The sequence below is a fragment of the Sebastes umbrosus genome, chromosome 10 (genome assembly GCF_015220745.1).
Source record: "Sebastes umbrosus isolate fSebUmb1 chromosome 10, fSebUmb1.pri, whole genome shotgun sequence".
NCBI classification, from domain to species: Eukaryota; Metazoa; Chordata; class Actinopteri; order Perciformes; family Sebastidae; genus Sebastes; species Sebastes umbrosus.
Window position 1 is genome coordinate 26,813,044 of NC_051278.1, and position 16,537 is coordinate 26,829,580.

General features: G+C 40.5%; 1 protein-coding gene across 1 annotated transcript; it reads left to right on the forward strand.

Annotated features, from left to right (window-relative positions):
* The first annotated feature begins 1,671 nt into the window (after nt 1-1,671).
* slc25a28 (solute carrier family 25 member 28) lies at nt 1,672-10,940 on the forward strand. The gene is made up of 4 exons (XM_037782488.1): nt 1,672-2,229; nt 6,595-6,823; nt 8,350-8,406; nt 8,861-10,940. The coding sequence occupies exons 1-4, from the start codon at nt 1,879-1,881 to the stop codon at nt 9,427-9,429; spliced, it is 1,206 nt and encodes a 401-aa protein (XP_037638416.1). The 5' UTR covers nt 1,672-1,878; the 3' UTR covers nt 9,430-10,940.
* Nucleotides 10,941-16,537: the final 5,597 nt, after the last annotated feature.

Sequence of the window (16,537 nt, forward strand, 5' to 3'; positions counted from 1 at the left end):
CCTCTCGTCCTCATCTCTCCTTCGATGGTCCGCCTCCAGGTTGTTTTGGGCCTCCCTCTTTTGTGTTTTCCCTCTTGTGTCCAACACAATGCCACTTTTGTCATGTCATCAAATTTCCTTAATACATATCCAAGCCATCTCCATCTTCTTCTTATTAATATTGTTTCCATGTCCAAGCACCCTGTCGTTTTGTGTAGTTCATGGTTTGTAATCTTCCTAGGCCAGAATATCTGTATCTATATGCTGAACAAATGATTACTATATATCTGTAAAAGTATTTGTAGTACTAAAATAAGCAAAAAGCTAACCAGTTAAAATACTTTGTGTATCACTGATAGAGAATAAAAGAATTACAGAGTGTGAACATGTAAATAACATCAAGAGGCTGTGACTTGTCAAGTTGGTTAAGAACACATAAATAAATAAATGATCATATCAAGCTGTTTTTTGTGGTCACTCACATTTCTTTAGAGTAAGTTAAACTGTATGTATATAAAGAAATATCTTGTAGAATGACCTGCAGTGACCTGTAGGTATGATAGCTTTCACAGATGCTATGTTTTTTAATAGTTGTGTATCACAGCTGTTACCCTGCACTATATTCAGCTTTAACAGTTTTCTTCATCTACTTGTATTTTTATATCTGGTATATTTTTTTGTACTTTGTACTACTAACTTTTTTACTGTCTTTTTACTAACATGTTTTGCACTATGGAACTGTGATGCTGAAATCTTGAATTTCCCTCAGGATCAATGAAGTTACTATCTATTTATCTATCTATCTATCTATCTATCTATCTATCTATCTATCTATCTATTAAGCTACTGGAGTTACCCTGCACTATATTCATTTTTAACAGTCTCTTCTGCACTATATTCACTTTTTTAATAGTCGTGTATCACAGCTGTTACCCTGCACTATATTCAGTTTTAACAGTTTTCTTCATCTCCTTGTATTTTTATATCTGGTATATTTTTTTGTACTTTGCACTACTAACTTTTTTACTGCCTTTTTACTAACATGTTTTGCACTATGGAACTGTGATGCTGGAAACTTGAATTTCCCTGGGATCAATAAAGTTACTATCTATCTATCTATCTATCTATCTATCTATCTATCTATCTAAATAACATGAAGAGGCTGTGAACTGTCAAGTTGGTTAAGAACACATCATTCATTCTCACTGTGCAATATAATTTTCCACTTGTGCAATTTTGTTAATAGTCTGTTTATTGTCAATACTGTATATACTGCTCCTATTTTTATACTTCCTTCTATTTAAATGGTTCATATTTTGTTACACTTTGTTTAGCTCTTTTTTTTTACTGTGTTAGCTGATGCATCTTGTTTTTTGCACTATCCCCTTTGCTGCTGTACACTGCACATTCCCCTGCTGCACCACTAATAAAGGAATATCTTATCTTATAAATAGATGAATAAAAAAATAAATAATCATATCAAGCCGTTTTCTGTGGTCACTCACATTTCTTAAGAGTAAGTTAAACTGAATGTATGTAAAGAAACATCTTGTAGAATGACCTGTAGGTATGATAGCTCCCACAGATGCACTCTGCCACATGACAGGGTTTGAAGTCTTCGACTATGAGTGGCATGTCTATCAACCAATAGCGTGAGGAGGACTTGGCTACAGCAGCCAATCAGAGCTCACTTCCGCACCGCGGCCTGTCTGTGGAGCTCGGTGTGTATTAGTCCGCCTCGGCCTCCCTTTGCTCGGCCTTGGCTGGGAAGCATCGAGGCGGGTATGGAGGACATGGTGCAGTAGGCATAACGGGAATGTGAAACTCCAGCACTGAAATCACCCTACAAGACGCCTGCGTGTCTGCGTTGCCCTAAAAGACTTTTTCACCTGGTTTCTCATGGAAGCAGATGGATTCGTGAGGAGGCGTCGGATGACAGCGGAGACTGCAGGCAGTGATCCCGGGGTTGCTGGTGCATCTGCCGGGGCAGAAGTTCGATGGCTGGGGGGCAGGTTCTGGGGAGTTTCTGAAAGTATCGTGGGCAGCCTGACACCTCGGATCGGAGGAGAAACGGAGCTGCAGACTGTTGATTTTATCCGCAAAGATGCACCAGATGCTGCACAGACAGAGGAGTGTGAGCCGGACTATGAGGGCTTGCCACAGGGAGCCTCCACCAGCACCCACATGTTGGCTGGAGCCGTGGCCGGGATCATGGAGCACTGCCTCATGTTCCCCATCGACTGTGTCAAGGTAGCACAGCTCACAGGCTCACTATGAACGTATCAGTGCTTTCAGTATGCTCTGCTGTGTGTGTTATTCTGGCAGTGTTTGTTAGCATAGCGTATTAGCTTGCTTGGTAACCTGAACACGCTGCAGTGCTGTCGGCTGAGAGGACAAGGTCAGGCGGCTCAGTTAGCGCTGCACATCCAACTAGCTAACCTGTTAGCATGCTAGTAGACATTCAGCGCCACTAACGTTAGCTGCAGGCTAATAGTTATGACAACCTTTAGCAGGGTCAAGTACAGGAGCCCGTTTGGACCACTTCATGTCAGACTAGTAACCTCAATGTGCTGTCAAAACTAGTATATACTAGTACGCAGTTAATTAATGTGTAAGTTATTATATGAGCTAAGGAGTGAAGAACAACTTATTAGTAATTCCAGCTGCAACAACAGTTGTGGGAGACCAAAACCATAGCTTTGCTTTCTGTTTACACAAACATGTTGTTGTTTCTAGTCCTTATCTATCACTACTATTACAAGACACACAGACATGAATTACACTGCAGTTTTGAGGCCATTTGGCCCTTCCAGTCCACACTTCTGCTGCTACTTCCCTAACACACACAGTTTGGTAGTTTTATAGTTTGCTACACATATTGTAACTAATCAAAGGTCTTTTTGATCACATGTGAGTCATGCACCCTCACTGGGACGGTTCTTATCTCCTCTGTCATGTATGTTTATTTAACTTAAAACATAGCTGGACATGCTCCAGGAGGTCAGCTATATGGGGGCCATGCAGCAGTGATTAATGTGTGTTATGTGTAAGTTATTGTATGAGCTAAGGAGTGATGAACAACTTATTAGTAATTCCAGCTGCAACAACAGTTGTGGGAGACCAAAGCCATATCTTTACTTTCTGTTTACACAAACAAGGAGATGGTTGAATGTTTCTGGTCCTTATCTGCCACTATTATTACAAGACACACACAGAAATGAATTACACAACTAATAAATATAATTTATTTTTTCCCTTTTTTCAAGGTTGTTTTCATATATGCAATTTATAGTTCGTAATTAACAATCATAATTAAAACCATTTTTTTTAAGTAGATGAGCTTATAGACAAACTCATTAAGTACACTAGAGAAAACAACTTCAACATTCAAAATTTAAATAAAATTAAGAAAAGAAATAATAATAATAATGATAAAAAGAAAGAATAGAGTTAAAAAAAAAAAAAAAAAAACACAACAAAAAAAAAAAAATAATACAAAAATATGTGAGTAATAATAAATTAAATCAACAAATAAGCTAATAAAAAGTAAAAGGGGGGGCGCAAATATATAGTATCATTTACATGGGCGCACACACATGCATCCTCCTTAACGTCAGGTCACCTCCAAGCATATGTATATGTGCATGCGTGTTAACCCATGTAACTATATTTTTCCTTCTTAGACTCCATCTCTTCTCAAAAACATCCTCCATATTCCTTATTTTGTGAGTTCCTTTTCCCTTTACACAGCAGTTTTGAGGCCATTTGGTTTTCCCAGTCCAAAATTTGAGCATCTGCTGCTACTTCCCTAACACACAGTTTTGGTAGTTTTATAGTTTGGCAGCAGGTCTGCTGCTTCACATATTGTAACTAATCGTTTGCAAAAGGTTCTTTTGATCAATTGTGAGTCGTGCAACCTCACTGGGACAGTTCTTATCTCCTCTGACATGCATGTTTATTTAACTTAAAACATAGATATAGAGGCATGACCTATTGCTCCAAGAGGTCAGCTAGATGGGGCCATGCAGCAGTGATCATTGTCTAACACATGGCACAGCAGGGTTAGAGAGATGGGACAAGTGGCGATGAGCTTAGTATAGTCAGCTGTCCATGTCAGACTGATAAAGCTGTACATCCATGTCTCTTCCACCTGTAGTCTGACTCTGTTGCCACCCTGAACCTGGAGAAGACCAATGTATACAGAACCTTGTTATGTACACAGTGTCCGCTACACCGCTATTGCATCTCGGCATCTTTTCCAAGCAAGTCCTGAGACTTTAGGGCAATTTTTGCGACTCAGCAAAATTAAGTCTATTGCACATGCAGAAAAAATATTTGAGATGTACAGTATCTAACTTATTCTTTTTTTAATTTAAAGGTTTCCTATTTAGAGGTTTCCACCTGCACCAAAGAAAGCCTGTTCCTCCTGTACGATAAGCCTTTCACTTAAGAGAGTGTTTTGTAATTATAGCTTACAATAGGCTGTCATCATGCCCTTAAAGTATCCTAAATCCCAGTAATTGGTTGTGGATTTAAAAAAGCGTGTTGCATTTTTAGGTCTGCCAGAGTGTACACACAGCACATTGCACACGACTGGAATTTGAATTGTTTTGAATTTGTCATTGAAAGAAACCAAGAAGTCTTAAGCGTTGGCTTCAAAGAGTGGTTGACGTAGTGAAGGGCTATCCCGAATACCATTTATTGGGCTTCAAAAAGCTACTTCTACTGTACCTGCACCTCTACACACAACAAACAGCAATATCCATCTGAGAATAACTAATAATAATCAATGTTGAATATGAATAATGATTAATGTGGGATTATTCCTTATATCTTGGGCTATTTTGGGATTTATAAATTCTTATTACATACTTAAAAATATATAATAAAAAAAACAAAGCATTCAAATTATGATTTGGAGGTCGATTACAATTGCATCAGCCCTAATTTAGTGTTTTCATTGTGTTATGTATGTTTGCTTTCTAAATGTGGTGCAGACATACCATAAACACACCGGACCCATAGCTGTTACATGCAAGACGTCTATGTATAAATGAACGAGGAAGCAAGTATTCAAATCACAGTCTTGTTTGCAAAGAGATGTGCATATGCATTTAGTCGTACCACTGTCTGCTAGCTCTCTTTGGGCCCTGCATTCCACAGCTGTAGTATAGAGTGACATGAGGCCATGTTTATGCTTTGCCAGAGCTCTACATGCACATACGCAGTGGGGTGGAAGTTTGTCCATTCAGCTGGAAGTTTGGTATTCAGAGATTATGTCGTTGCCAGTTCCTCAGAGACAGACACACTCACCCAGTGTGACCCCCCAAGGCAACCGTCTCTAAATACCAAATAACAGGTGACTGAAACACTGATCCCTTGCACTCGTCCTTTAGGTAATGTTTCTATAATCTAACCATTTATCTCAGTGTGTGTGTGTATTTTAAGAGGAATAGAGGACGCTGTGCTTCAGGGTCAGTGGGAAAAGAGGCTTACAGGAAGTCAGCTTATGTCCCCTTGTGACCTTGGAGCTTGTAACTCCACGCTTCCTTCTATTCAATTATGTATGTGCACCTCACACAATGTCGAATTTCCCTTATTTGACCCCTTATTCACACTGCAGTCTATTCAGGACTCTTTTCATTGCAGTGATGTTCTTTGCTATATTAGGCAGACACATAGTGAGACTTACATGATGAAGTACATTATATTTGTATATCAAATTCAGTGAACATATTACTAAACTTAAAGTGGCAGTGGGTAGGAATGGAGCAATTATTATTTTTGTATGATTATTTTATAAAACAGTTACTATATCCAGACAGTAGTGCATGAGACAGGTAATCTGAAAAACATCCTGTGCCTCTGTGTCCTCCGGTGACCTCTGTTGCTCCTAATGGCATCTGCAAGATTTCACAGACGGGAGGAAACAACCAATCAGAGCCGAGCTGGAGCCTGCCGTCTCTGAGCAGCTGTCAATCACTCGCAAACTCCAATCAAACGATCAAACTAGGCAGCGCTGATCAAATATGAATCAATATTCTGTTACTGTAATGCCTATTTTTCGCCTCAAATGTTGTACTGTTGTACTGTTTAGCTGTAAAATGAGAAAGTTTGTGACCCGGCAGCCATGATGAGATCAGTTGAGGAAATACCAAGCACTGCCCACCAGCTGGAGCAAACTTTCTCATTTTACAGCTAAACAGTACACTACAAGATGTTTCTGAAAACATTTTATGCGAGAAATAGGCATTACAGTAACAGAATATTGATTCATATTTGATCAGCGCTGCCTAGTTTGACCGTTTGATCGGAGTTTGTGAGTGATTGACAGCTGCCTCCATCGAATTAACAGCCAATAGGAATGCTCTCTGAAATGACCTGTGATTGGCCAAAGTCTCCCGTTACGGGCTAGAAACAGAGCCATGAGGAGGTGCAGAAGTCTAGTTTTCTCTCAGAGCACTTGAATTACAATATGCTGAAAGGTTATTATGGAATTTTTGCTCAATGATGCCAAAAATATTCTGCCTACTGCAGGTTTAATGCCTAGCCCTGGTTGGTGGGAAGAGGGCACACTGTTGACTTTGCTACATTCCACCTTTTCCTCTTTTCCAGACGCGCATGCAGAGCCTCCAGCCCGACCCTGCAGCCCGCTACAGGAACGTGATGGACGCTCTTCGCCGAATTGTGGCCACGGAGGGAGTCTGGCGGCCAATGAGAGGGCTGAATGCAACAGCAGTTGGGGCGGGACCTGCCCATGCCCTCTATTTTGCCAGCTATGAGAAACTCAAAAAGACTCTAAGTGATGTCATTCACCCAGGGGCTAACAGTCATTTGGCTAATGGTACCATAAAACAAACACATGCACACATTAACAGTGCTATGTACCGTAGATGTACAGATCATGTATGGCCATCTTAACTTTGAGAACCCTAATGCCAAGCACCATCAGTGTGATCTCTATGAAGCTGCTGACTCAGCCTCATCCGTGTATAGCGCAGACATGGCCTGGCCAGTTGTAAAAAAAAAACTGACAGGCCATCAAATTGGAAAGAGCCTTTTCAAAGCTGTAGTTCTAAACTGTAAGGAAGCGCCCTGATCAGCTGTCAGCTGGCTTTTAGGAAAGTTAAACATTCTGTCCTATGTGGGTCAAGTTCAGAAAAGTCACCTTGCTTACAAAATAGAAAGAGATTCAACCAAAGATTCAATTTTTAAAGCCTTGGTGTGAATGTCAACCATTTCCTTATTCCTTGTTCTCCCTACTCTCTCTCTCTCTCCCTTCTTTTCCAGTTTAGTGGGAGGCTGGGTAAGTCCTCTTTCTCCCATGTCATCTGCTCTCTGTCCTCTGTCGGTCCTGTCTGAAAGTTTTTGGTTTAAATCCCTCAAAAGAGCAATGAGCAGCCTCGTCCACTAGGTGTCTCTCTTTGCTCAGGTTTGGCCACCTGAATTTAGTCCGGATTGATCCCTATAGTTTACTACCTGTGCAATTTGCTGAATATGCACCATTTCTGCTATTATGATATATTGTTTTGAGCTTGACATCTGCAGCTTTTAAGTAAGGCAGTGAAGGCTGAGACATGATCAAAAGGGTTCTTTCTATTGCAAGTAGGGCTGTCAATCGATTCAAATATTGAATCACATAATTGTCCATAGTTAATCATGATCAGTTGCTAATTAATCGCACATTTAAAGGGAGATTTGTCAAGTATTTAATACTCTTCTCAACACGGGAGTGGGCAAATATGCTTGCTTTATTATAATTATTATTGGAAATCAATTAACAACACAAAACAATGACAAATATTGTACAGAAACCCTCACAGGTACTGCATTTAGCATAGTAAATATGCTCAAATCATAGCATGGCAACCCAACAGACAACAACAGCTGACTTGACTATAACTTTCCCAAAACGGCATGTGATTATCGTAAAGTGGGCATGTCTGTAAAGGGGAGACTAGAACCCATTTTCATTCACATATCTTGAGGTCAGAGGTCAAGGGACCCCTTTGAAAATGGCCACACCAGCATTTCCTCACCTAAATTTATTGCAAGTTTGGAGCGTTATTTATGTATGACATGGTTGGTACCAACGGATTCCTTAGGTTTTCTAGTTTCATAGGATACCAGTGTCTTCACTCTAGTTTTAAAACTGAGCCGCTACAACCTAAAAATTGCAAGTTGCCTTAATGCATTAAAGAAATGAGTGATGTTAAAACAAATTAGCGTTATCGCGTTAACTTTGACAGCCCTCGTTGCAAGTGAAAATTATTTTTCCTTCTCATTTCTATTCCAGTCTCCTCTATTTTCCTTCGGTATTCTTCACGACTATCTCAATGTGTAGTAATTTCCGAGGTGTATTTGTTTCAGGAACAGCTGGGTGTGTGGCCACGCTGCTTCACGATGCAATCATGAACCCAGCCGAAGGTAAGGGCACCATTTCATTTGTCTTTCACCACAGAATTAGGACGAGTCTTAAGACGTTTTCTCTCTCTCAAAACAAAAGTTTGCCACACAGACATTTTAGTTTAGAAAACGTACAGGTGCCACGCCTGGGCCAACCATCTTCACACGTTGGCCTTAACCATGCAGCCTCACATATTGACTTTCACAGCTGCCTCTGGTCCACCTGCCCAAACATGTTAGTAGAAGGACACTGGTCAGAGTCCTCGTGTGCAGCTGTTGGATGGGGTGCAGCTGTCTGAGCAGACGCTTTTAAAGTGATACACTACATCTCTCTGTGTGTTTATTGAAACTCCATGTGCTTATAGATTTACAGTAGTCACTAATTTCTCCTTTTCTTTTTCTATCTTTGCCATCTTCGCACTGCCAACCCTGGACACATTTGGCCTGTTTCCTCCATCAACCCATGTGTCCCTAGTTGTGAAGCAGCGCATGCAGATGTATAATTCGCCTTACCGCGGCGTGATGGACTGTGTACGCGCCGTGTGGCAGAAAGAGGGCCCAGCTGCGTTTTACCGCAGCTACACCACCCAGCTCACCATGAACGTGCCCTTCCAGGCGCTCCATTTCATGACCTACGAGTACCTCCAGGAGGTGCTCAACCCCCACAGACAGTACAACCCCTCGTCCCACATGTTGTCCGGAGCTTTGGCCGGAGCCATCGCGGCCGCAGCCACCACGCCCCTGGATGTCTGCAAGACCCTGCTCAACACCCAGGAGTCCCTCACCCTCAGCTCCCTTCCTTCTGGTCAAGGCCCCGGCCAGGGACAAGGAGCCCACAGACAAATCACAGGCCTGGCCCACGCCTTCCGGACGGTTTACAGGCTGGGCGGCCTGCAGGGCTTCTTCAGGGGAGTCCAGGCGAGGATCATCTACCAGATGCCCTCCACCGCCATCAGCTGGTCGGTCTACGAGTTCTTCAAGTACGGACTCACCAAGCACCAGCACGACAAGAGGAGATCGCAGCACATGGAGGCTGAGATCTAGACACCTCCTTGGTTTAATCTCCTCTAATGTTGTTCTGTCCTCCCCGAGAGGAGACGATGAAGTCAATACGCACATAGAATCTGACTAAAATCCACCTCAGCTGTCCCTTCATTTCAGACATAGCAGATAAGAAAGACCTCTTCAAAGACGGTTTGAGTTGTTATATTTCTGCTAAGCTATTTCAAGACTAGGTTATGGTTTGAGTTATGTTGTTTCTCTCCTCTAGAAGAAAACATTTACACGGCATTATAGATCTAGTTAATCATGAGTTGTTTTTTTTTTAAGCCATTCTAGTGACCACTACGTTTGTCCAAGCTGAGGATAAATGTCAAGAACGCACAAGTTTTGAGTTGGAAAGGTAGTCAGCAGAGGGCAGTAGTGTTACTGTGTTAACTCTCTTGTAGTTTCATGAGCTTTGCTGTCCTAGGACCAGATTTTTTGTTTTCACCCATCCAAGCCTTGAGTTTGCAAATGAAAATTATAACTGACTCATGATCCAAACCCCTCTCTGCAATAATAATTAATAAACTATTTTTTTTTTAACATCATAACAGACTATTTCCACAGTGATCCTAGACAAGACAGGTTCACTTTCTAGTTTGGGCTACACACAGGCATTCAGTCTTTTTATCAAAAACATCTTTCATTTGATCCAATTTAAAAGTATTTCAGGTTTAGACTCAAAAGCAAACGGATCCTAGCTGACAACATTTTGATGTTACACACATTTCCTGTTATGAATCAGTTCCCAGATACCTTTTTGCAGAAAAGTAATGGAACCTTGCCAACATGGCAACTCAAAGTTGAGAGTTCTCACCATCTGTGTGGATCTTGATCTGAATTGTGTCATTTGAGATGTTTTCTAAAAGTATTTATTTTATGATTTCACAAAAAGACCATAGACTGAATTTGGGGTTCCCTTTTTTCTTAGGAATCATTTTTCATATTTTTTTCCCTTTTTTCAAATGTCAAGATTGCTCCCTATGATATAATTGGACAGAAATGACAAATATTCAGTAGCTCTGGGGTATCTGAAGAGTGCATTTAATTTATTTTTAATATTTTTGATTCCTTAAATGGTATTTTATTTCCAGCACATACATAACTTTAAACTTTCCCATTATTTTTTTTCACCCCATTTATGTGTTAAAATCAACTCTTGGATCATCCAAATACTCACCATTAATGCCTTGTGTACGTGTTTGGCAGAGCAGACCAGGGCAGCATTAAGACGGCCATTTCTGTGCATTAACTGTAGCTATCAGTCTGTTATCAGCTTGTGAACTACTGAGTTTCGATATCTGTGCTTGACAACAAAGGCTGTGTACATTGTACTGTGCCCAAAAGGAGTTCAGTATCCCACAAGATATGTATCTGTACCCCCATTGAGTACACATAAATGGAAGCTATCATTCTTATTGATTGATGTCTGATTGTTTCCGACACTGAATTGCACTCATTGAATAAAGTCGGAGCAGCGGGGCTCTACTCGCTGCTCATAAATGATGGGAGCCCTCTTCCTCTTCTCTTTAAATGTTTCTGAATACTTTGCTATGTGAAGATGATTTGGACTGTTTGCCATTGCCAAAATGACAACTCCTTATTTTCATAATCTGGGTGTGTATAAAAGATATTAAGTCTTTTTTTCCGCGATGAATAGAAAGTAAAGAGCGGGACGGATGAAAAGCACAGGCAATGCCCTAAGCCATATCTGTACTACCAGAAACACATGGGGAGTTTGTTTTCAGGTATTTATTTTAGTTTAAGGCAGGTACAGTTGTTTAGTCTTGAACACAGGTGCAGATTTCAACTTTGACCCTGAAGACTGAAAACACAACTTGAACTTGTGGACACACATAGCCTGCGTACAAACAGCCAGGAGAGTGAAGCTTTGGAATTCAGCAAATGTTGCGTGATAAAGGAAACTTTGATAACCACTTTGAAAGCAAAAAAATGGACTGAAAGGTAGATTGGATATTGATAAACTACATTAGTGCCTAAAAAGGTAGACAATTCGAACAAATAAAGACCTATCCTATCCTGCCATGACATCTGCAACCTGCAGGACTAGTTATCGTGTCCATAGTCAAAAGTGCAAGAGAACCTCTTTCTCCAGTGGAAAGAGGAGCTTTTAGACATTAAGTGTGAATGATTAGAGAAGCAGAGTTTGAGTTAAATACATTTTCTTTACAAAAACTGTAAGTACTCATAACTGTCATGAACATAAATTCCCGATCCATGCTGAAAGAAAGGTTGACAGATGACCAAGTATCCATGTAGACAGGAATATGATGCATTTTCTGAATTTCCATCCATCATCTGTCACTGCGTTGAGTCCACAACGCCATATTTTAATTTAGAATGTGGGAGAAAAAATGATGTGTGTATGTATGTATTTTCTTCATTAGACCTGTTTTTTATTATTATCATTTTCATTTGTGTACAAAATGACATAACAGGACTGATTAACTGATTGTTTTATGTATGGAAAATTAGTCTTCCAATAAAAAAGCAGACGTGTGCCTGCCCTTAAGGTCTTCCTATAGGATATGTTCACATCATCGCTCTATCAGGGAGAAATATGAAAGAGTACACACCAAAATCCTTTAATCAGAATCAGTGGACACACCAGTTCCAGAGCAGCAAGTTTTTTTTTAAATCAAGATCTTTTTATTGGGTTTTTTTGCAGTATATAGCAAAGGTACAGCGCTATTCGGTAACCAAAAAAGAATGACAGGTATTAGTATACATTATTAGCAGCTGGCACCAATGCCAACAAATAAACAAGTCAAAACAAAGGATTTATACAAACAATAAAACAATCCCTCCCCAGTCACTGCCAGCACGCCATATGGGAAGCTAACTGTCACGCCAATGACTTGCGATGAATGATTGAATACCGTGTGATGTAATCAAGCTGCACTTGGTAATCAAGTATTTACAGTGTCTGGAATGTATCTAAAACAGGGCCCCATGCTTTCAGGAATTTCCCATGTGAATATTGAAGCGAGTATCTGATTTTCTCAAGCTTTAAGCAAGACATGATGTCCGCCAACCATTGTGTGTGAGTGGGAAGGGCAGCGCCCTTCCACCTGAGCAGGATTGCTCGCCGAGCCAGAAGGGAAACAAAGGATAAGGTACGTCGTTTTTCTGCAGTTAATTGCGTCTCACTTCCGGTGACCCCGAACAGAGCAACCAGAGGGTTTGGTTCTAATTTGACGTTTAACACCTGAGATAAAGTTTGAAAGATCTCCGTCCAATAGTTTGTAAGACTAGGGCATGACCAGTACATGTGAATAAGGGAGGCTTCACTGCTTTTGCACTTGTCACAGTTGGGACTAATCTCAGGATACATGCGAGACAGTTTGGCTTTTGAGATATGAGCCCTATGCACCACTTTAAACTGAAGTAAGCAGTGACGAGCACATAGAGAGGATGAATTAACCTGCTTCAGTATGGAATTCCATGTATCCGGTGATAGAGAGAGGCCTAAGTCCTCCTCCCATGCTGCTCTGAGCTTGTCCATGGGGGCACGCTTCAAGTCTGATATCATGCCATAGAGAGTGGAGATAAGTCTTTTGTGTGATGGATTTAAAGAAAGGATCGTATTGACAATTGTCGTGTCTGTCGATGCAGAGGAGCCGGACAACTGAGAGAGCACAAAGCGCCTTGCTTGTAGATATCTAAAAAAGTTGGACTTAGGAAGACTGAATTTTTTGCTTAGCTGCTCGAATGATGCCAAAGTATTATCTACAAATAAATCTTTGAAACGCACAATACCTTTCCTGTGCCATTCTTGGAAAACAGGGTCCTGAATAGATGGTTTGAAAAGATGATTTGACGCGATGGGGCTTAGAGTAGAGAAGCTGTCCAAGTCAAAGTATTTCCTGAATTGAGCCCATATTCTCAAAGAATGTTTAACTACCGGGTTCCCGATAGATTTCATTGAGGGGAGCGGAAGCGAGGATCCAAGCAATGCAAGAACAGACAGGTTATCGTCCGAGTGGAGTTCCATTGCTACCCAGTAAGGACAGTCGGGCTGATTGTAAAAGTAAGACCAAAACGCAAGACATCGCAAGTTAGCAGCCCAATAATAGAAACAGAAATTTGGAAGTGCCAGACCACCAGTAGCCTTGGTTTTTTGGAGATGAACCTTGTTAAGACGGGGACAGAGCAGCAAGTTTAACGCTTTTACAAATCATGGTGAGGAGTGACGGCTCCACCACCTCAGCCTCTATACACATACACTCACACCCAGGCTTGTCAGGCAGACACCTGTTCAAACAGGGAGTGTTAATGAACCGTCTCTGTCGCTCTCTCTCCCATTATCTATGCATGTACAGTATGTGTGGCCTGTCATAGTCATATGCTGTTAGAATGCTGCATTTGTGTGTGTGTGTGTGTGTGTGTCTCTCTCTCTCTTTCCTCTACTGATGCTACTGTAGCTTGCCTACTGTGTCTCCAGTAATGAAACTCATCAGAGACTGACTGACAGGCTTTACATGGGTAGGAAAGGTACAGGTTGAAATGACGTGTGTAGAAATGCTGTGCTGCAGATACAAAGGGACAACCAGTGGAAACTGGACGTCTTTCAAAGGTGAGTTTCATCTGCTTTTTATTTCTCTGTCTGTCTGTCTGTCTGTGTGGGGAGACTGAGACTAAGCCTGTCCGCTCCAAATCTAAGCAGTCTGAGAGGAGTAAACTATTTAGTCTGGTCATTTGCCCCTTTCTTTCTCCTTGTTTGTGTAAGAGTGTCTCTCTATGTGTGTGTGCATGTGTGTGTGTGTGTGTGTGTGTCAGGCATGCAGCCAAAGCCTAGCCAGATTGACAACAGGCCTACCCAATCAAATAAGGATTTTTCCCCCTATGCAGTGAGTCAAGAAGTACTCACATCTTTTACTTAAGTAAAAGGTATAATACCACAGTGTAAAAATACTCTTTTACAAGTAAAGTCCTGCAATCATCATCTTACTTAAAGCTGAAGTAGGCGAGATTGGAGCAAATATGATCAAATAAAGTTATTTTTATAAAAACGGTCGCTATATCCTGATAGTAGTACATGAAACAGGTAACCTGAAAAAAATCATGTGCCTCTGTGTCCTCCGGTGCTCCTAACGGCATCTGCAAGATTTCACAGACCGGAAGAAAACAAGCAGTAAGAGCTGATCTGAGGTCTGCTGTCCATCTGCCGTCTATGAGAGCAGCTGTCAATCACTCGCGAACTCCGACCAAACGGTCAAACTAGGCAGCACTGATCAAATATTAATCAATATTCTGTTACGTTAATGCCTATTTCTCGCCTCAAATGTTTTCAGAATCATCCTGTAGTGCACGGTTTAGCTGTAAGTTTGCTTGTTTGTGTGAAGTTTGTGACGAGGCTGTGAAATCTGTTGAAGGAAGTTCTGTCACATGACCGGAGCACAGACGATAGGAACGCTCTCTCTCTCTGAAATGACCTGTGATTGCTCAAAGTCTCCTGTCAATGGCTAGATTTTCTAAAGCCTGAAAACAGAGCCATGAGGAGGTGCAGAGGTCTAATTTTCAGAACACTTGAATTACAATATGCTGAAAGGTTATTAAGGAATTTTTGCCCAATGATGCCAAAAGTATACTGCCTACTGCCACTTTAAGTACATAAATATTACATCAAAATATAGCCTAATTAAAAGCCAACCAAAGGTATACGTATGCAGCACGTCCCATTTCAGAATCATTATGTTACTGCAATATAGTTATTGATGCATAATGTGTACATCACTTTGATGTAAAGGTGGAGCTAATTTTAATTACATCTACTGATGGGTACCTTAATCCATAACATTACATCATAATTTATCAGTTGATTTGTATGTTGTATTAATAATCTGAATCTGCAAAGTAACTACTGTAAGTTTATCATATAAATGTAGATTAGAGGAGTAGAAGTAGAAATAAAGTAGTATAAAATGGAAAATACTCAAGTACAGTACAAGTAGCCTACCTCAAAATCCACATGCAGCTCTTTAGCTCCTCTTGTGGATTTAAAAAAATGGAAATGAATAACTGTTTTTTGTTTACATTTTCATTTTTATTTATCATTGTTGTAGGTCTATGGTACGACGGTACGACGGAGTATTAGGGCCACATTGAGAAAAAAAAAAAAATCTGAGATTTCAAGAATAAAGTCGTAATATTATGAAAATTAAGTCATAATATTATAAAGTAGTAATTTTACATGTAATTTTCTTTTTTTCTCGTAAAGTTATGGCTTTATTCTCATAATATTATGACTTTATTCTGTAAATCTCAGATTTTTTTCCCCTCAATGTGGCCCTAATACTCGGTAGTACATTTGCACTTTGGCCCTCACTGCATAAGACTTATATACTATATACTTAGACTATAAACTGTGTTACCTTCATCACAATGCTCAAATGTTTTGCAGCTCCAGACAGATTTTTTTTTTCTTTGCCTGAAATGACTCTTTTGATAGTAAAGGTTGCTGACCCCTGGACTAGAGTAAATGTACTTAGTTACATTCCACCACTATTTCTGTTTGTATTTTTTTTTTATCGTGAATATGATTGGTTTACTGGAGATGTCGCTAGCCAATAAAAAGTCTGCAATATCAGTGTGGGCGCTGTTAACCTTTGACCTTTGGCAGGTAGTATGGAAATGTTAGTATGCGGTGTAAGCAGGTAGCTCCTTGTTGTCCTTTCAGTGCTTTGAGGAGTCCAGCTTCAGAAATAATACGACTTTGCAGTGAAATAAAAACTTGGCAGCTACTAAGTTATATAATTAACATGTCAAAGCAAGTATCCGTAGCATGGAGGAGGAAGATAATACAGGAAACAAGCGAGGATTTGGCTACCTGGCTTAAATGAAGCTAGCTAAAACAGCAGGAGAAGGAACAGCTGGATGTTGTCACTGAGCAGCTGAAGCACTAAATAAAATGTGGAAATGTCACTGTTCTTCCATTGTGGATGTAGACTACTTTGCCACCAAGGTATTTTCCCTGCATATAAATCCATAGTATCAGTATCAATGGAAAACGTATAATGACATCTTGCAGTGTGGAGAGACTGTTTTCTACAATGCTAACTATTAGACTTTCCTGTCTTGAGGACCT

Excerpts from the sequence above, each read along its gene's own strand:
- slc25a28 (XM_037782488.1), top strand. The coding sequence starts at position 1,879 with ATGGAAGCAGATGGATTCGTGAGGAGGCGTCGGATGACAGCGGAGACT. Across the intron at positions 6,824-8,349 it reads TAACAGTCATTTGGCTAATG|GAACAGCTGGGTGTGTGGCC; the intron begins GTACCATAAAAC and ends TATTTGTTTCAG. Across the intron at positions 8,407-8,860 it reads AATCATGAACCCAGCCGAAG|TTGTGAAGCAGCGCATGCAG; the intron begins GTAAGGGCACCA and ends ATGTGTCCCTAG.